This window comes from Sapajus apella, unplaced genomic scaffold (assembly GCF_009761245.1).
Source record: "Sapajus apella isolate SASKATOON/1434 unplaced genomic scaffold, GSC_monkey_1.0 scaffold97, whole genome shotgun sequence".
NCBI lineage: Eukaryota > Metazoa > Chordata > Mammalia > Primates > Cebidae > Sapajus > Sapajus apella.
In genome coordinates, this window is record NW_022437037.1 from 5,724,872 (window position 1) to 5,743,910 (window position 19,039).

Below are 19,039 nucleotides of genomic sequence, written 5' to 3' on the forward strand. Positions count from 1 at the left end.
CAGCCCCCACCCCATCCCGACAAGAAGAGGCAGAAGGGCATTTCAGGACCCGAGGGTACAAAGGTCCTGGGATGGGGGCCAGGGATGCCTGAGGGTCTGGACAAGGCCCCTGAATTCTGAAGTCTTAGGAGCTTTGGCTCAAGAGATCCCCTTTGCCCAAGGGCAGTGGGGGTCCTGCAGGGTCGTGCCCGGCCTCTGGTGTGGACTGGGGTCCTGCTCAGTAGACGTGGCACTCAGATAGGCAGGCCCTAGGGTGGCCAGAGCTGTGCATGAGCCTCCCATCCCTGTCTGGGTTCTGCTGGTGACTTATAATTGCTCTTTCCTTGTCCTCAGCAGAAACAGCTCAGAAACGAAATTATTGTTTAAGGGCAGCCTCCCTGCGTGAGAACTGCTGGCGGAGACCAGTGTCTTGTAACTGCAGCCACACAGTGGCCAGCGAGGCCCGGCTCACGGCTGAGGGGGGAGACAGGCCACAGACAGACAAGCAGAAGCATGCCCGGCAGGTGCAGGGAGGCGGGGTGGAAAGCCCTCGGATGGGGCAGGGGAGGGCTGGGGAAGGTCGGCAGGAGGACCTGCTGCGGCCTCGCCACAAAGGGACATGGGGACAGATTGGGATGCAGAAGAAAGGGTGAGAAGGGCGCTCCAGGCCCGAGATGCAGCAAGAGCAAAGAGCCTGAGGCAGGAATGGGCTCTGCGTGATCGTGATCGGGAAGGAGGCCCATGTGGCTGCAGCTAGCCCAGTGGGTGTGGGGACAGCGTGGCACATGTGGTCGAAGAAACCGTAACTGGGTAGGGGGCGATCAAGTAGTGCCTCCTGTGGGGACAGCGAGGACTGCACAGCTGGGGCAGAGGCTCTGGAGAACCCAGGAAGGAAAGGCTGTCATTTCAAGGAGCACTCATTCATCATGGATTCCCACTTCATTGATTGATCATCATTCATTCACTTTCACTCATTCATTCCTTTTCTGCCCATTCCTTCATCCACTTCCCATTCATTCACCGGCCTTTGTTCATCCACTCTGCGTGTGTGAGCGTCCACTCTGCCACCCGCCCCGGGGAAGAGTCACACTCTCTCCCTACCCTCAAAGGGCTCCTCGTCTGTGGTGCGGTCAGAGACAAGAAAGCCCACTGTAGGGGGGTGAGGTGTTTAATCTGCCCATGGAGTGGGTTCCTGGATCCCTGGCTGGGCCCATCTGTAGGTGACACGTAGCACCTCGAGCTGTGGGGCTGCATCTGGGCACTGGCCAGGGGGTGCTGTGTCAGTGTGGACCTGGCTGCCAGCATTTTATCAGGAAGTACCAGGCCCAATGGGAGCTGCTGGGGACCCTGGGTCTTTCTTTCTCTCCTTCCTTCCCTTCCCTCCTTCCCCCTCTTTCTTCCTTTCTCTTTCTTTTCTTTCTTTCTTTCTCTTTCTTTCTTTCTTTCTTTCTTTCATTTTCTTTCTTTTTCTCTTTCTCTTTCCTTCTTTCTTTCTTCTTTCCTCTTCCTCTCTTCCTTTCTCTCTTTCTTTCCTTCCTTCTTTCTTTTTGATGGAGTTTCACTCTTGTTGCCCAGGCTGGAGTGCAATGGCGTGATCTCAGCTCACTGCAACCTCCACCTCCTGGGTTCAAGCGATTCTCCTGCCTCAGCCTCCTGAGTAGCTGGGATTACATGCTCCCACCACCATGCCCTGCTATTTTTTTTTTTTTTTTTTTTTTGAGATGGAGTCTCGCTCTGTCCCCCAGGCTGGAGTGCAGTGGCATGATCTTGGCTCACCGCAACCTCCACTTCCCTGGTCCCAGTTCAAGCAATTCTTCTACCTCAGCCTCCCGAGTAGCTGGGATTGCAGGCATGAGCCACCATGCCCGGTTAATTTTGTATTTTTAGTAGAGAAGGGATTGCTCCATGTTGGTCAGGCTGGTCTTGAACTCCCAACCTCAGGTGATCTGCCCACCTCGGCCTCCCAAAGTGCTGGGATTACAGATGTGAGCCACTGACCCTAGTCAAGGGACAGTTTCATCATTATTCATCAGTCTGTCCCTCGTGCCCAGCCCAGAGCTCAGTAAACATCTGTCCATCGGATACGTGAATGAATGAATGGACAGCCAGATTTATCTCCTTTGTAGCCCAGCCTGTGGCCCCTGCACCACCCAGAAGGAGACATCCCATATTCTTCTGAACTCCCTGAACTTGAAGGGCTGACATCCAGGCCCAGGCCCACCTCAGGCTGAGCACAGCAGGGAGGTTGAGACAGTTGCTAGACTGAGTAGTGACAAGCCCTGAGGCCAGCCGTGTCCCTTGTCCTGTCTAAACCTGTTAACTCCCTGAGAGGAGACGCTCTGTAAGGGTGACAGCTGAGGGGCCCCTTGTCAGCTCCCATCAGCTCCCTCTCCATCCTGCCTCCCATCTCATCTTGCAGGTCTCCACTGAGCTGTCACCTCCTCCGAGAAGCCTCTCTGATTGCTCACACCTCATGGCGTTCATCCCAGCACAGTGTCTATTTCCTCCGTGGCGCTTACCATGATCAGTCACTACCTAATTCATCAGGTTGCTTTCTGGGTCACTGTCTGTCTTCCCGATTCTGTGGGGAGCCCCATGAGGTCCCAGACAATCTATCCCCTGTATGTCAGCAACTAGCTCAGGGAGGGCACGGAACAAATGTTCCCTGAAGGAAGGAAGGAAGGAATGGATGGATGAATGAATGAATGAATGAATGGGGAGCAAAGTGGAAAGGCTCATAGGCTCTGGGCCAGGCACACTGGGGTTTGAACCCGGCTCTCTGTTGCTGACGAGCAGAGTGGTCCTGGGCAAGGAGCTGTCTCCGGCTGAGCCTCCGTTTCCTTGTTTACAATATAGGGAGAATAACAGTGCCTACTTGTGCAGGTGGTGCACTCAGCCCAGGTCTGGCCCACAGGAGGCCTCTCAGGGGGTGATCTTGTTCTTGCTCAGAGGGGCAGGGCAGCGCCCGGGGGAGATATTGCAATGCAGACAGATGGGCGTGGCCTGGCAGTGGGGTCCTGGGGGCCGATGTCGCTGGCTGCTAACTTCTCTCTTCCATAGTTGTCCATAAGCCCTTGGCAGGCCCCCAGTTCTTACCTCCTGCCCTTGAAGCCTACAGAGCCAGTGATGCCTCCTCACTGAACAGAAGGGAAGACTGAGACCCAGGCATGAGGACAGAGCACAGACTTAGCACAGCCTCGGAGCCAGACAGGGCATCCCGGGAAACCACCTAGACCAATGCTCTTGGTGTCCGCACCGGGAACTGAGGCACCCTAAAGGGGCGGGGCCCCACCCAAGATACCACAGTGAGTCTGAGCTCCAAAGCTGTGGGGTGGGGCGGGGGCGGAGGTGGGAATGGGGGTGAGGGTGGGGGTAAGGGTGGGGCGGCGGGGAGCTGCCTTTCCCCCGTGCTCTGTGCCCCCGGTGCTGGGCTCCGACGAGGCTGCAGAGCTGTCAGGAGAGATCAGCAGGGCCCTGGCCGATCTCCCCAGATTTAATTAACGGGCCTTTCATCTCTGTCCTGAAGGAATCAGCTCTCTTCTGTCTTCTTAATTAACGTTCATTAAGCAAATCAGAACAACAGGGTTTTTCTCCCTTCTTTCTTCTCCCGGAAGGTTTTAACCCTTGGTAGGTGGGCTTCAGGGAGGAGAGACTGCTACCTTTGCTGGGAGCCCAAGCAGAAGGCCAGGCCTCTGCAGGAGCCCCCTAAGTGCTCAGCACAGGCACATTCCTCATCGGGCACACACACACCGAACACACACACACACATTGGACACACACTCCCATATCAGACACATGGGACACATGCACACATCGAACACACACACATCGAACACACACACATCAAACACACACACTGGACACACACTCACATATCAGACACATGGGACACACATACACATCGAACACACACACGTCGGACCCACACATGCATTGGACACACACACATCAGAGACACACACATATCGGACACACACACATTGGACACACATATCAGATACATGGGACACACACACACATCGAACACACAGACACACACACACATTGGAGACACACACATCAGACACACACACATCAGAGACACACACACATCGAACACACACACATCAGAGACACACATCGAACACACACACATACACTGGACACACACACATCAGAGTGACACACACACACACATTGGACGCACATACACACATCGGAGACACACACGCATTGGACACACATACCCATCCATACACTGAGCACACACACTCAAATATCAGACACATTGGACATACACACATCGAGCACACACACACACACACACTGGACACACAATCAGAGACATACACACACATCAGAGACACACACATCGAACACACACACCCATCCACACACTGGACACACACACACCGGACACACACACTCACAATCAGACACATTGGACACACACATACACACATTGGACACACACACACATTGGACACATACACACATGTCAGGCACATGGAACACACACACACACACACACACATCGGCTCCTCCTACCATACCACCTCCAGGCTGGTCCCCTGGACTCCACTCCCATCTTCCAAAAGGAAACAGGCCTGGGTGATTTGCTGCTCCAGAGCCCTCCCTGGCTCCCTGCTATGGCTAGAACAATGGGCAGACCCTCACCAAGCCCTGCCGGCTTCATTTCTGTCCCCAGGGGGCGCCATCGGAAGGTGCTGCAGAGCCGTCCACCCCATGGAGAGCTGGCAGGCTTCACCCCCCTACCCCCCCAGCGCATCCCAAAGGCTGGCTTGCTAGGTTTTCCTGGCTCCTTCCCAGCCCTCTCTGGAAATAACAGGTGTTTATTGTCCCCTTGCCGCCCAGATGTGGGGGGTTATTCTGGGACTTTTTTGTGGGTTCACAGATAGCCCTATGCCTGGGGGGTGTACTTTGCTTCCTGAATTCCGTGGACACCCAGCCCCTCCCTGAACCCTATCCTAGGAGGAACCCACCACAGGGATAGGAGACACCTGGTCACATCCTGCCTTGAATGTGTCCCCAGCAAACCGCTTCTTTTCTCTGGGCCTCAGTTTCCCCATTTGTACAGCCTGTGCCCTGGATCCAACAACCTTTATACGCCCATTTTCTTGGATCCCAGGCCACAGGGAGGCAGGGGACGTTTAGCCACCCCACCCACAGTGCCATCCCTTCTGTTCACGCTGTCTGAACATAGCGGTCAGTCTGAGAGGCCAATGCCCGCTGGCCTTCCCATGGAGGCTGAGGGGTCTCGGGATGGGGGCCCGGGGAGTTTGTCCTCAGGAATGGGATGGAGGGAGGCCTGGCTCTGGCCCTGGGTCTGCCTACACCCGCTGTGTTCCTGGGAGTCGCCCCCGCTCTGAGCCCCTCCTTTCCCCTCTGGGCTCCCCATCAACCTGGCTGCTCCACGCTCAGCCAGGCCTGCCCGAGCGGCTGGGGAAAGGCTGGAGGGGGGGCAGATGGCAGTCCCTTGCTCTCGAGGCCGAGACGTGCTCGTGCCACTCACCCAGAAAGTGGCCTCGGGAAGGGGCTTTGTCCGATGGAGCTCCGCGCCCCCCGCGGCGCTGGTCAGCTCCCCTGCCCTGTGCAGCCACGGCCCGGGGTGTCCTGGGCCACCGGGGGCCGGAGAGGGGCCTGTCCCTGTATTGTGGCCAACATCGCCACCTGGTGGTTGGTCCCGGGTGAACTTGAGCAGCTGGACGGTGAGCGCTGGGAGAAGCCGGGAACGCGGGAAGAGGGTAGGAGCGATGAGGGAGGGGGCTGGGAGACCTCTGCAAATGAGAAGTGAGGTCGCCAGCGCTGGCAGGACGGTCCCCTCAAGGGCTGCTGCTAGGGCTGGGAGAGGTCGGTGAGGGCCAGCCCAGCTCCTATAGGGTTGGTCTTTGCCCTGCCTGGCGGTTCTCATCCATTCCGGAAAGGCTCCTGAACACCATTCAGGGCAGGCAATGGGGACACCAGGCCGGGGCACACGTGGTCCTTGCCCCCCTCCCAGAGGCTCACAACCTCCAGCCCCTGCAGACCCTCACAGGACAAACTACCACTGCCAAGAAGCCCACGCCCTCTGGCCTCTGCGCCTGCTCTGGCCTCAATCCCCAGGACCAGCTCCCTCCCCAACGCTGCAAACACACGCAGACCTCCCCTGCTTGTGCACGCCTCTGGGCCTTTGCGCGTGCTCCTGCCTGGGACGTCCTTTCCTCCACTCATCCTTTACAGCTCAGCCCACATGCCGCCTCTTCCGGGAAGCGTCCTCCAGCTCCAGGCAGAACGGGCCGCCCCACCGTCCTTGCCCCGGTTCCAGGCACTGCCTTTTGTTGCATGTGTCAGCCTGTGCTCCCAGATCTACACACATCAGGCCTCTGCCTCACTGACTGCGGGCCCCGGGGGGCAGGAAGTGGGGGGTTGACAGTGGGCAACAGTGCATTTGCTGAGGGACAAATGACAACAACTCACTCTTATAAAACAGGTTTGAACAAGCCTTGGAGTGTCCTCCAGCTGCTTCCTTCTTTTCTTTAACTAAAAAAAATACCCTCCCTCCCTCCCTCCCTCCCTTCCTTCCTCCCTCCCTCCCTCCTTCCATCTTTCTGTCCTTTCTTTCTTTCCTTTCTTTCTTTCTTTTTCTTTCTCTTTCTCTTCTTTCTTTTTTTCTTTTTTCTCTTTTTCTTTTTCTTTTTCTTCTTTTTCTTTGAGACAGGATCTTACTCTGCTGCCCAGGCTGGAGTGCAGTGGTGCCATCACAGCTCACTGCAGCCTTCACCTTCCAGGCACAAGTGATCCTCCCACCTCAGCCTCCTGAGTAGCTAGGACTACAGCTGTGTAACACCACGCCTGGCTAATTTTTGTATTTTTTGTAGAGACGGGGTTCTGCCATGTTGCCCAAGCTGGTCTTGAATTCCTGGGCTCAAACGATCCATCAGCCTCAGTTTCCCAAAGTGTTGAGATTACAGGCATGAGCCGCCATGCCTGGCCAATCAGGCTATTTTTTAATGAGCTCTTTCTCTCTCTGACCAGACCTTGGGCTCATAAGGGCAGGATCTTGTGGGAATCATAGCAATAACAATTTATGGAGCACTCACTCCACGCTGAGCTCTGGACCAAGCACTTGCCAAGTGCTTGTGTATTTCCAACAGGAAGGATTGAACACAGGGCACTGAGTGCTCAGGGGATGGTTGGGAGGACTACAGGGGCTGACACCTGGGACACTGCAGAACTGACCCACCAGGGACGCTGCCACCACCTCTGAGGCTGCCACTGCTGTTGGCTCTGACAACTCACAGCTGTGCCTGCAATCCAGGGACTGGACATAAGTATCAGTAAGCCATTGTTCCTGCTACTGCCACCACACAGAGGCCTCTCAGCACACGCAGGGCTGGAGAATGGGAAGCAGGTCGGGCTGAAAACCTCCCTTCTCTGTGACCTCACATGCCACCAGAAAAATCCACCAGAAGGGCAGAAGATGGCCTTTGCTCACTCCCACCTTTTACATCTCAAGTGAAGACGCCCGGCTGGTGGGATCTCTGCATGCCGGAGTCCAGTGGCAAAGTGGCCAGGAAGAGTAGCTCCTAGGGTGGCAATCTGCGCATATCAGGGAGGCATCCAAGAAGGAGGGGGACCCAAGGCTTCATTACCCTCCACAGCCACACAGGTGGTGCAGATAGAATCCAAGCCCAGGTCTGTCACTGAACACCATGTGGCCAATGGCTTCTGTGTCACACAGATTGCATTGAGAAGATGACCAATTAATTCATCCAAGCAGAGTCCTCGACTGAGAATTAGGGCGGTGAGGGCAGGGTCTGCTTTGCGGTGGAGCCTGGGAGGAAGGATGCTGGTCTCCTTGTCCTCATCGCCTCCCCCTGCGTCACGGTCCTGAGCTCTGGAGGGTCCAGAACAAAGCCGGTCCCTCCTACAGGTCCGTCTGCATGCCCCTGCCACCAATCTTGCTACATGAGTTGCTAAGCCACTTGCCACTGCCCGTGAGTTCCTGTGACTCTTTCCCAGGTGCACAAACACCGCGCCTTGGGACCACTATCCTCAGGGCCACCCCAGAGTCGGCTGGAAGGGCAGTGGCAGTTCATTCTGGTCCCACAACTGCACACTGAGGTGGCTCACCTGGGAGTCAGGCTGGGATTTTCTCATCATCCACTAGCTGGTCATAAGGAACACCTTCCTCCCAGGCACTAACATTTTAAAAAATTCTATTTGACAACTGCTTTGATCTAAAGACAGGTATATTAATATCATATGTTAAAACATGTTCTTTAGCCTAAAATAGCTTTTTTTCATTTGTTTCTTCTGACTTTAAAGAAATTAGAGCAATGTTTGTGCATTTCTAAAATTCCTGCAGGCTGCCGTGTCTCCTGTGCCTGACAGATGAGTTGGCTTTGGATGGGCGCACAGCCCAGCTCAGGGGAGTGGGGTGGGCCACCGAGAGTCCGCTGCAATCATGTTCTTGACCGTAAAAGAAAACTTTAATGAAGAAGCCTCCATAACACCATCAAAAAATAATTTGGGATTACATTAAATTGATATTTTAACTTGGGCAGAATTTATCTATTTAAACAGCTGGAAATCCTTGAATACAGATGCTGGTTTCTTCGGGCTTCTGTCTCTCAGTAGTGTTATATAATTTGCTTCATTTATATCTTGTGATGTCATACTAGATTTATTGTTAAGTGCTCTACCATTTTCTACATTATTGCTGGTATCAGTATTTTTTTTTTTTTTTTTTTTGGAAACAGGGTCTTGCTCTGTTGCACAGGCTGGAGCATAGTGGCACGACCTCGGCTAACTGCAACCTCTGCCTTCTGGATTCAAGCGCTTCTTGTGCCTCAGCCTTCCAGGTAGCTGGGATTACAGGCGTACCACCACGTCTGGCTATTTTGTGTACTTTTAGTAGACTTGGGGTTTCGTCATGTTGCCTAGGCTGGTCTCGAACTCCTGACCCTCAGGTGATCCGACTGCCTCGGCCTCCCAAAGTGCTGGGGTTACAGGCCTGAGCCACCGCGTCTGGCCAGAGAATGCCTGTTGCCAGCATTCATTTTCACACTCCATCATCCTGTAGTCAGCCATCTTATTGAGCTCTTAATTTTAATTAGCCGTCAGTAGAATCTTTTAGATTTTCTAGATGTATCTTCAGGTAAATAGAAAATACAAGCATTTATATCTTTTACATTTGTTGTCTTATAGCATTAGCTAGAATTTCCAAAATAACCTTAAGTACCAGTGGTAATATCATATACTAACTCTACTTAGATATAGTTCTGAAAATAACTTATTCCATGGGTCTACTCTGTAGTCCTTTCCAGAACTGTATTGTTTTAATCACGTGTAAAGAACTGGTAGTGAACCACCCACTACAGTTCATCTTGTTCCTGAAAATTTTCTTTCTTTCTTTCTTTTTTTTTTTTTTTTGAGGTGGAGTTTCGCTCTTGTTGCCCAGGCTGGAGTGCAATGGCACGATCTCGGCTTACTGCAACCTCCGCCTCCTGGGTTCAAGTGATTCTCTCACCTCAGCCTCCTGAGTAGCTGGGATTGCAGGTATGCACCACCAAACCCAGCTAATTTTTTGTATTTTTAGTAGAGACGGGTTTCACCATGTTGGCTAGGCTGGTCTCCAACTCTTGACCTCAGGTGATCCACCTGCCTTGGCTTCCCACCGTGCTGGGATTACAGACATGAGCCACCTCGCCCAGCCAGGAAATTTATTTCTAGCTTCCTTAGAGTTTTTCTGGTAATGGCTGCCTTTTTTTTTTTTTTTTTTCCCTGAGACAGGGTCTGTCTCTGTTGGCCAGCCTGGAGTGCAGTGGTACAATCACAGCTCACTGCAGCCTGACCTCCCCAGCTCAAGGGATCCTTCCACCTCGGCCTCCCAGGTAGCTGGGACTACAGGCTTTCGCCAGGACGCAGAGCTAAGTTTTTTTTTTTTTATTTTTTTATTTTTATTTTATTTTATTTTATTTTGAGACGGAGTTTCACTCATGTTACCCAGGCTGGAGTGCAATGGCACGATCTCGGCTCACCGCAACCTCCGCCTCCTGGGTTCAGGCAATTCTCCTGCCTCAGCCTCCTGAGTAGCCGGGATTACAGGCACGCACCACCATGCCCAGCTAATTTTTTTTTGTATTTTTAGTAGAGACGGGGTTTCACCATGTTGACCAGGATGGTCTCGATCTCTTGACCTCGTGATCCACCCGCCTCGGCCTCCCAAAGTGCTGGGATTACAGGCTTGAGCCACCGCGCCCGGCCGTTTTTTATTTTTTTTACAGCGATAGGGTCTCACCATTTTGCTCAAGTTGGTCTTGAACTCCTGGCCTCAAGTTATCCTCCTGCCTCCACCTCCCAAAGTGCTGGGATCACAGGCGTGAGCCACCGGCGCACGGCCTGGCTGCTACATTTCATCGAATGACTTTTCTCCTTCGATTTACTAATGTGAATTAATGCGGAGTAAAGGGGGCATTTATGGGGGCCGGGGCAGAAGACAAGGAAGGCCTCTCCGGGGTGACATTTGTGACAAGACCAGGTACCCCTGTCACAAATATCAGGTTAGAATCTCTTTGCCGTGAGAGCAGAGAGCCGCCGGCAGCAGGCGTGCTTCTCAGGGTGACGGGCGGCAGGAGCCGTGCGGAGCCACCTCACAGCCCTGGCCAGGGCGCGCTTTATTGCCAGGAGGAGACACGCAAACCGTAGCGATCAGGTAGAGATCCTCGTGTCCCCTTTTATCGCGGGACTTCCGAGGCACCGGTGAGCAGTTTCTATTTAATGAGCAGCACTGAAGCCTCTGAACGGCGGTAATGAGGCTGCGTCTTTACCGACCCCACTCCACAGACGAGGAAACTGAGGCTCCAAGAGGCCGGGGCCGCCTCCCGGGCGGACTCCTGAGCGCGCACTGCCGGGCACGTCCAGCAGGTGGGGTGGGCGCCCGGGGACGCCGCGGTTCCTTGTATTTTTGGTCGGGTGGGGCCGCCGCCGGCCGCGCCTCCCTCCAGCCTCCCCGCCCCGCCGCGGTCCCGCCCGCCCGGGAAGGCGGGTCCTGGGGGCCCCGAGCGGTCCGCGCCCACCCGAGCCGAGCGGGGCAGGCAGAGCGCGCGGCGTCGGTGCCCTTGACCATGGCAGCGGCCGCGCTCCTGCTGGGACTGGCACTGGCGCTGCTGGCACCGCGGGCGGCCGGCGCGGGCATGGGCGCGTGCTACGACGGCGCGGGGCGCCCGCAGCGCTGCCTGCCGGTGTTCGAGAACGCGGCGTTCGGCCGGCGCGTCGAGGCCTCGCACACGTGCGGCAACCCGCCCGAGGACTTCTGCCCCCACGTGGGCGCCGCGGGCGCGGGGACGCAGTGCCAGCGCTGCGACGCCGCCGACCCCCAGCGCCACCACAACGCCTCCTACCTCACCGACTTCCACAGCGAGGACGAAAGCACCTGGTGGCAGAGCCCGTCCATGGCCTTCGGCGTGCAGTACCCCAACTCGGTCAACATCACCCTCAACCTGGGTAAGCGCGGGCTGGGGGCGCCGCCACCGCACCCCCTGTCCCCACCCCATTGGGGGCCCGAGGCTGGGGCCTGAGCTGCTGTGCGGCCCGGCGTTGCGGCGCAGGACCCAGATATGGGGGGGGGGGGGGCTCAGAAATAGGAACTAGGCTGGACCCCATGGCTCACTCCTGAATTCCCAGCACTTTGGGAGGCCGAGCCGGGAGGGTCGCTTGAGCCCAGAAGTTCAAGATCAGCTTGGGCAAAGTAGTGAAATCCCAGCTTTACAAAAAATAAAGAAACATAGGCCAGGAGCAGTGGCTTACCTCTATAATCCCAGCACTTTGGGAAGCAGAGGTGGGCAGATCACCTGATGGCAGGAGTTCCAGACCAGCCTGGCCAACATGGTGAAACCCGTTTCTACTAAAAATAGAAAAATTAGCCAGGTGTGGTGGTACCTACCTGTAGTCCCAGCTACTCGGGAGGATGGAGCAAGAGAATCGCTTGAATCTGGGAGACGGAGGTTGCTGTGAGCTGGGATGATACCATTGCACTCCAGCCTGGACAACAGAGCTAGATTCCGTCTAAGAAAGAAGAAAAAAGAAGAAAAGAAAAAATAAAAAGAAAAGAGAAATAGCTGGGTGTGGTGGTGCACACCTATGGTCCCAGCTACTCAGGAGGCTGAGGCAGGAGGATCACTTGAGACTGGGAGGTCGAGGCTGCAGTGAGCTATGATGGTGCCACTGCACTCCGGCCTGGGCTACAGAGTGAGACCCTCTCTCTTAATAAAAAGAAAGAATGAAGAAAGGAAAAAAAAAAAAAGAAAGAAAAACAGGACCTGTACCCCTTGGTAGCCAGGAGGATAGACTGAGGGGTGCCCCGTGGGTGGGAGGGGCCGGAGTCCCTGGCGGAGCTGGGGTTCTAGGTTGCATTTACAGTGTCCTTAATGCTTTTCCATCCTAGACCGGAACTGTCGAGGAGATGACACACCAGGGGGTGGGTTGGTCACCCTCTAGGGCAGGGGCTCCTGATCTTGGGTCTTCTGGTCAACTTCAGCTACTCAGTGGACCCGAGGCTGCCTGCAGTCCTTGGGTGGGTTCTGGAAGATGGGAGCTGTGACGGTCATCACTACACAGGCAAAGTTTAGCCCTCGGGGCAGGAGGATCAAGTGTCTTCCTGCTGCTTGGTAGCTGCTATGGGCGGCGTGGCCTCTCTGCCCTGCTCATGACTTGCGGAGGTGCGGGAGCCCTTAGATCTCCAGGAGCCTGGACCCAGCCCTGGTTCTCAGCCCCTGCCCCCACTGCAGGGAGCTGGAATGCTCTCTCCTCCCTCCAAGTTCAGCCCGATTCCCATGTCCTCTGTGGCTGGGTATGCGCTAAGTGTCTTTCTGCTGCAGTCCCCACTGCCCTTTCGGGAGGGGCTGGTATCACTAGTTATACCCCCTTATCTCTGAGGTCAGTCTCCCGAAGCTTTGAAAACTCAAATTATTTTTATAACTCATTTTGGCTGCTAAAGCTGACCTGAGGCTATTTATAAGCTATGTTTATCCTAGTGAGAATGAATATTCATTGGTTTTGCTGCTGAAATCTCATTTGAGTACAGCCTGCAGCCCCAGACCCCACTGGGGGTATTAGCACAATATTTGGTATAAGGCCTGCATCAACTTTCTAAACTCTGAAAAGCTCTCAGGCCAGGCAGGGTGGCTCACGCCTGTAATCCCAACACTTTGGGAGGCCAAGGTGGTCGAATCACATGAGGTTGGGAGTTTGAAACCAGCCTGACCAACATGGAGAAATCTCGGCTCTACTAAAAATACAAAATTAGCTGGGTGTGGTGGCGCATGCCTGTAATCCCAGCTACTTGGGAGGCTGAGGCAGGAGAATCGCTTGAACCCAGGAAGCGGAGGTTGCGGTGAGCCAAGATCATGCCATTGCACTCCAGCCTGGGCAGTAAGAGCAAAACTGTCTCAAAAATAAAAGAAAAGTTCTCAATTCCCAAACACATCTGGAGCCTGGGAGTTTGGATTAGAGATGATGGGACTGTGTCCTATGTTTCAGATGAGAAAACTGAGGCTCAGAGAGGTTGTTTTGCCCAAAGGCACACAGCTGCTAAGGGACCATCTGAGCATGGACATTCATGGACATCAGAGGTCAGAGCATAAAGTCTTTGATGTGAGTTCCACCACCTATCAACTGTGTTGGCTCCACCGCAGCCTGGTGACAGTGTCCTGGGGAGGGCTGGAAAGTGACATTGGAGTGGGGTAGGGAGAGGACTGTGAACCCCCTCTGCAGAGCACACAGGTACTGGCCGCCACCCCAGAAGCTCCCTTCTTCTGGGGCCACGTCACCTTCTCTCGGCCTATCTGGATCACTAGGTGGGGTTTCTGGATGGGACAAAGGGGGAGGGGACAGGAAACCAGGGGAGGGGGGAGGCTAGGGGAGTTGCCTGGATGGAGCTGGCAGGACCCCAAGGCAACAGGGAAGGAATCTGGGACAGGGTGGGGAGTTGCGGAGGAGACACGTGCTCCATGACAAAGGGTGTCACATGTGTCCTGGGAACCCAGGGGCCAAGGAAGGGGCTCAGCCAGGCACAAACAAGGTGGGAGGAAGGTGGGAGAAACAGCCAAGTTTTTGGATTGGGGGCAGTTCCTGTTTACTGAGCATCTACTGTGTGCCAGGCCCTATGCTGAGCTGTGGGACCTCGTTGAACTCTGCCTAGAACTTTAGAAGCAGAGTGGCTCTGATCCTTCTAAAAGCAAGGAACCTAAGAGCCTCCACACAGTCAATGCAGAACAAAGTCATGCACAGACACACACACACACACACACACACACACACACACACACACACACACACACACACACTCCCTGCTGTGTCTTACCCTCCGTGAGCATTCTTTCTGTTTTGTCACCGAAAATCAGGAATACAAGAGAGAGTCCAGAAGTGTTTGTCCAGTGAGCAAAGAATGAACAAATGAATGAATGAGTGATAGGGTCACCTCCTCTGTCCTGTGCTCTGGGCCCAGCTCAACGTTCTCTTTTGCCTGCTCTGGGAGGCAGAATAGGGTAGAAATCACGAAAAGGGGCTTTGGACTTAGTCCCAGCAGAGCCACTCACTGGGCCAGCAGTGTCCCCTCTCTCAGCCTCGGTTTCTTCTCCTATACTGGGCGGATGAGAGTTGCCACCTCCTGAGCAGCTGTTTGGGTTCATGAGCCCGGGTCGGAGCCATGGCAGTCCTCATGTGTGAGCAGCATGGCTGCTGAGGCAGCTCAGGGCCGAGGCTCCCCTGCGGGTGGGCCCTCCTGCGGGGATTGGGAAATGCTGGTCCCGGCCACCCTGCCTCCTCAAAGACATCCTGACCCCGGGCTCTGTTTACGCACAAGGGGCGCCAGGGGCCCAGCAGCCCCAGATCTGGCCTCTTTCTGGTTTCCTGTGACTTAGGTTTGCACCAGGCTAAGCCATGGCTTGCACAATAGCGGGGGAAGGAGAGGTCTGGGGTGGCTGGTGTCCCCGGTGGAGGCTGTCTGACAGCCTCTCCTCCTGGTCCTTAGGCTTCCTCTGCTGGCTCCGTCCCCCACTGCTCCCTCTCCTTGAAGGCTCATGGGAGGGGAGAGTGGGCGGCCAGCTCTGGCCCAGGGTCCCCTGGAGGAAATGGGGTGAGGGGCAGGGGAGGAGACGGAGGTCGCCTTGTTCCCAGCCCCCCGTGGCTCTCAGACATCTGTTCAGATCCTCCCGTCGTCTCTGATCCGAGCCTTCCTGTCTGGGATGAAAGGCGGCAGCGGGGTCTGGCAGCCCCAGCCCACCACCAAGGCTCAGGGAGGCCGCTGGGCTGAGGCCTGGGAGCAGTGGGCGTGTAGGGGGCGTGGACAGACCATTCCAGGGCTCTCACCTCGTGCCCAGGCAGCATCCCAAACTGGCATGCTTTGTTCATGAACAGACAGTGAAGCTGAGGCTCTTGAGGGTGAGGTCAGTTGCTTAGGGTCACACAAGTCAATAAATGGTGGCCCCCGGGACCCTCCCCCTGACTCCTGCACTTGGGAATGAAGAGTCTGGGCTAGGCTGGTCCCTGTGCTTCAAGCCTCGGTCATGGGAGGAACAGCGTGGGCTGTGGCTTTCGGTGGACTGGGGGAGCCTCCTCCCCGCTCACACTCTTCGTGGATCACTGAGAATCTGGAACCACAGAAAGACCTGAGTCCCCAAGTGGACGAGTTGTCCGCTCCCTCCCCCACAGGTCCGCGATGCCCTTGCGCGGAGTTGATTTCTTCTTGCTTGTCTTTAGCCGTTTGCTTGGTGGTCACCCAGCCTCGGCTCACTGGCCAGAGGAAGCAGCTGTGAACAGGGCCACGTGCGGCCCCTGTCCTGGGGGGCTCGGGGCCCACCAGAAGGCCGCCTGTACTGAGAAGTGCTGCGAATGAGGATGTATGCTCTGAGAACGCGCAGTGGGGCGCACGAGCCTCGTCTCCGGGGTCAGGAAGGGCCTCACTGAGACCTGAAGGCTGGTAGGAGCTGACCAAAGAGGGAAGGGTGCTTCAGGCTGAGGGGACAGCACCAGGAGGCAGAGGCAGCTCCGTGGGTCTTAGAGCCCCAGGCCTGGATGGCCCGAGAGTGCAGATGCCGAGAAGACGCTGGGGTCTGGCCAGCCTTGGGGAGGAGCCGTCCCCTGGGGGGCTGGATGTTAGGGGACCCTGCGGCCCCTGAGGGGCCCTGGAGCCAGCTGGGTCTCTGGAGCCTGGGCTCCATCGTGTCTTCCTGCCGAGTGGGCGGCTGCGTTTGCCTTGGCCTGGGCCGTTGCTGGGGGCCAAGTCCTCCCTCCTGCTCCCTGGGGGTTCTGGCTGGAACTCTAAGCCCCGAGCAGGGCAGAGGGTCAAGGCAGCGGCTGGTTGGCCTCCATCCACCCACCCACAGAACTGCCTGCCCTCCAGGCCCCTGGTCCCAGCTGGCCTTGGCCACCTCGCTCTCTCTGGGCCTACCAGGAGGAATTCAGGAGTTGCAGGGGCAGGAAGTCCCAAAGCCCAGGAGGGGGATAGGCAGCCTCCCGCGGCCTCCCGTCCACCTCCCACACTGCCCTTCAGCAGGACCTTGGCTGGGCGTGGCACTCTGTCTCCTCTGGCGTCTTGCATGTGCTGTGGCTTCGGCCTGGCACGCTTCCCCTCCCACCTGCAGCCTAACTCACGCCTCTTTCATCAACCAAACCATCGAATGCTTGCCGACCCCTGTGCCCAGCCCTGGGGATGCCCGTCTGCCCCACTCAGCTTAGCGGTGCCTGCTCTGGAACGCCCCCTCCCCCTCCAAGGTCAGGCAGAGGGCCCGCCCCTGCATCCTTGCGGCCCAGACTCCTCCTTCCACCAGAGTCTGGGTGACACTGCAGGAGGGTTTGGTTTGTTTATGTCCATCCCTATCTCTGAGCTGCCAGAAGGAATGCCTGTTTTCATAGCTGTACCTCAGCGCCCAGCCTGCATTTGCGCACTGCAAAGGGTGCTGGGTAAATGTTGGTCAGGCGAATGAATGGAAGAACAGCTAAAATGTCATTGAGGCTGGGTGAGGCTCACACCTGTCATCCCAACACTTTAGGAGACAGAGACAGGAGGGTCAGGGGAACAAGAAGTTTAGGGCCAACCTAGGCAACAAAGTGAGACTCTGTCTTTACAAAAATGAAAGGAGAAATGAACAATTTAGCTGGGCGTGGGGGCAAGTGCCTGTAGTCTGAGCTACTTGGGAGGCGGAGATGGGAGGATTGCTGGAGCCTGTGAGTTAGAGGCTGCAGAGAGCCGTGATCACTACACTGTGCTCCAGCCTCGGCAGCAGAGCAAGACTCTGTCTCAAAAAAAAGGAAAATGTAGTTGAACGCGTGCTGTAGGCCTGGGACTGTTCCGAGTGCTTCCAAGGCCTTTGCTGATTTAGCCCTGTTATTGTTATGCCCATTTAGCAAATGGGGAAACTGAGGCACTGTGTTGCAGTCACTTGCCTAGTGAACCTGAAGGAGTTCAGGTATTTTGCCCAAGGCCACAGAGCCAGGAAGTGGCGGGACTGGGCTGTGAGCCCGAGTTGCAAGACTGCGCTGTGGTTCCTTGCTGAGAGCAAGGGAGTGAGGAATTCCGGGACGAAGGGCTCCCAGCCTTCCAGGTGCCTCCCGTACTCCTAAGCCACAGCGTTCACAGCAGCGCCGCCGTCCTCCCGGCCCAGCCCTGCCCTCCCCAGCTCTGCTTGCCCAGGCTCCAGCGGCTTGGTCTGTCTCCCCTCCCTGCAGGCCCTCCCTGCAGCCATGACCTTGCACAGCTCATGCCCTGGCTTTGCCTATTTGAATCATGGTGGACATCCGGGACTCCACCTACACCTCCTGCCCTGGCTCAGTCTCCACCTGAGCCCTTGGCTGGTAATTTGAGCAGCCTCCTCAACACCGACCACTCTGGATGTCATGCCAGGACCCCCATGTGCAAAGGCTGCAAGGGCCCCACATGCACAGCAGCATTTGCTTGCTTGCTTGCTTTTTTTTATTTTATTTTTTGAGATGGAGTCTCGCTTTGTCACCCAGGCTGGAGGGCAATGGTACAGTCTCAGCTCACTGCAACCTCCACCTCCCTGGTTCAAGTGATTCTCCTGCCTCAGCCTCCCAAGTAGCTGGGATTACAGGTTCCCACCACCACACCTATCTAATTTTTTGTATTTTTAGTAGAGACAGGGTTTCACCATGTTGGCCAGACTGGTCTCGAACTCCTGACCTCAGGTGATCCGCCCTCCTTGGCCTCCCAAAGTACTGGGATTACAGGTGTGAGCCACGGCGCCTGGCCCATAACAGCATTTTCACAATAGTTAAAGGCGAGGCAGCCTTAGTGTTCACCGAGGGGCGAATGAGTAAGAGCAAATGGGGTCCATCCGTGCAATAGAATATTACTCAGCCCTGAAAAGGAAGGAGATTCTCACACAACCACAGTATAGATGAACCCTGAGGACGTTATGCTAAGGGAAAGAAGCCAGTTGAAAAAGAACAAATACCATGGGGTTCCACTTACATGAGGCAGCCCGGGATAGTCAAATCCATAGAAACAGAAGGTAGAACGGAGGTCACCAGGAGCTGGGGGAGAGGCACTGCAGAGGGGGTGTATTGTGGGGACAGAGTTCCAGTTGGGGAAGACGAAGGCATTCTGGGGATGGATGGTGGCGACGCTGCACAACCACATGAGCGGCACAAATGGTTAAGATGGTCAATGTCATGTTATGTGTATTTTACCACAGTAAAAGAAGGTTTGGGCAAAAGTACGTGTCGGCCCTTTGGGAAGGCAGCTTGGCGACGTGGATGAAGACCCACAGGAATATTTCTGGCCTTTGACAAAGGAATCCTACTTCTGGGAATTCAAATAAGGGAAGGGTCCTAATGCATGAAAACGTTCATCAAGGCATTCTTTATAGTCGGAAGAAATTGGACCCATACGGGAATAGTTAAGTAAATTGCAGGACATAAATTCACATGATGATTGGAGCCATTCAGTGCAGCAGCTGACAAAGAGTTTGTAATACGCATGGAGAGCTGAAGTCAAAATGTTGAATGAAGAAAAAGACACAAGTTGGTATATGTGGAATCATCAGATTTATATTTTAAA

The 19,039-nt window shown here is 55.4% G+C and overlaps 1 protein-coding gene across 2 annotated transcripts in view; it reads left to right on the forward strand.

Annotated features, from left to right (window-relative positions):
* The first annotated feature begins 11,012 nt into the window (after positions 1-11,012).
* The window catches only part of LAMC3 (laminin subunit gamma 3), a 77,501-nt gene continuing 69,474 nt past the window's right edge, over positions 11,013-19,039 (forward strand). For both annotated transcript variants that reach the window (XM_032257619.1, XM_032257618.1), the window contains exon 1: positions 11,013-11,466. In XM_032257619.1, coding sequence (XP_032113510.1) covers positions 11,088-11,466 — 379 coding nt within the window. In that variant the 5' untranslated portion in view covers positions 11,013-11,087. The remainder of the gene's footprint in view (positions 11,467-19,039) is intronic.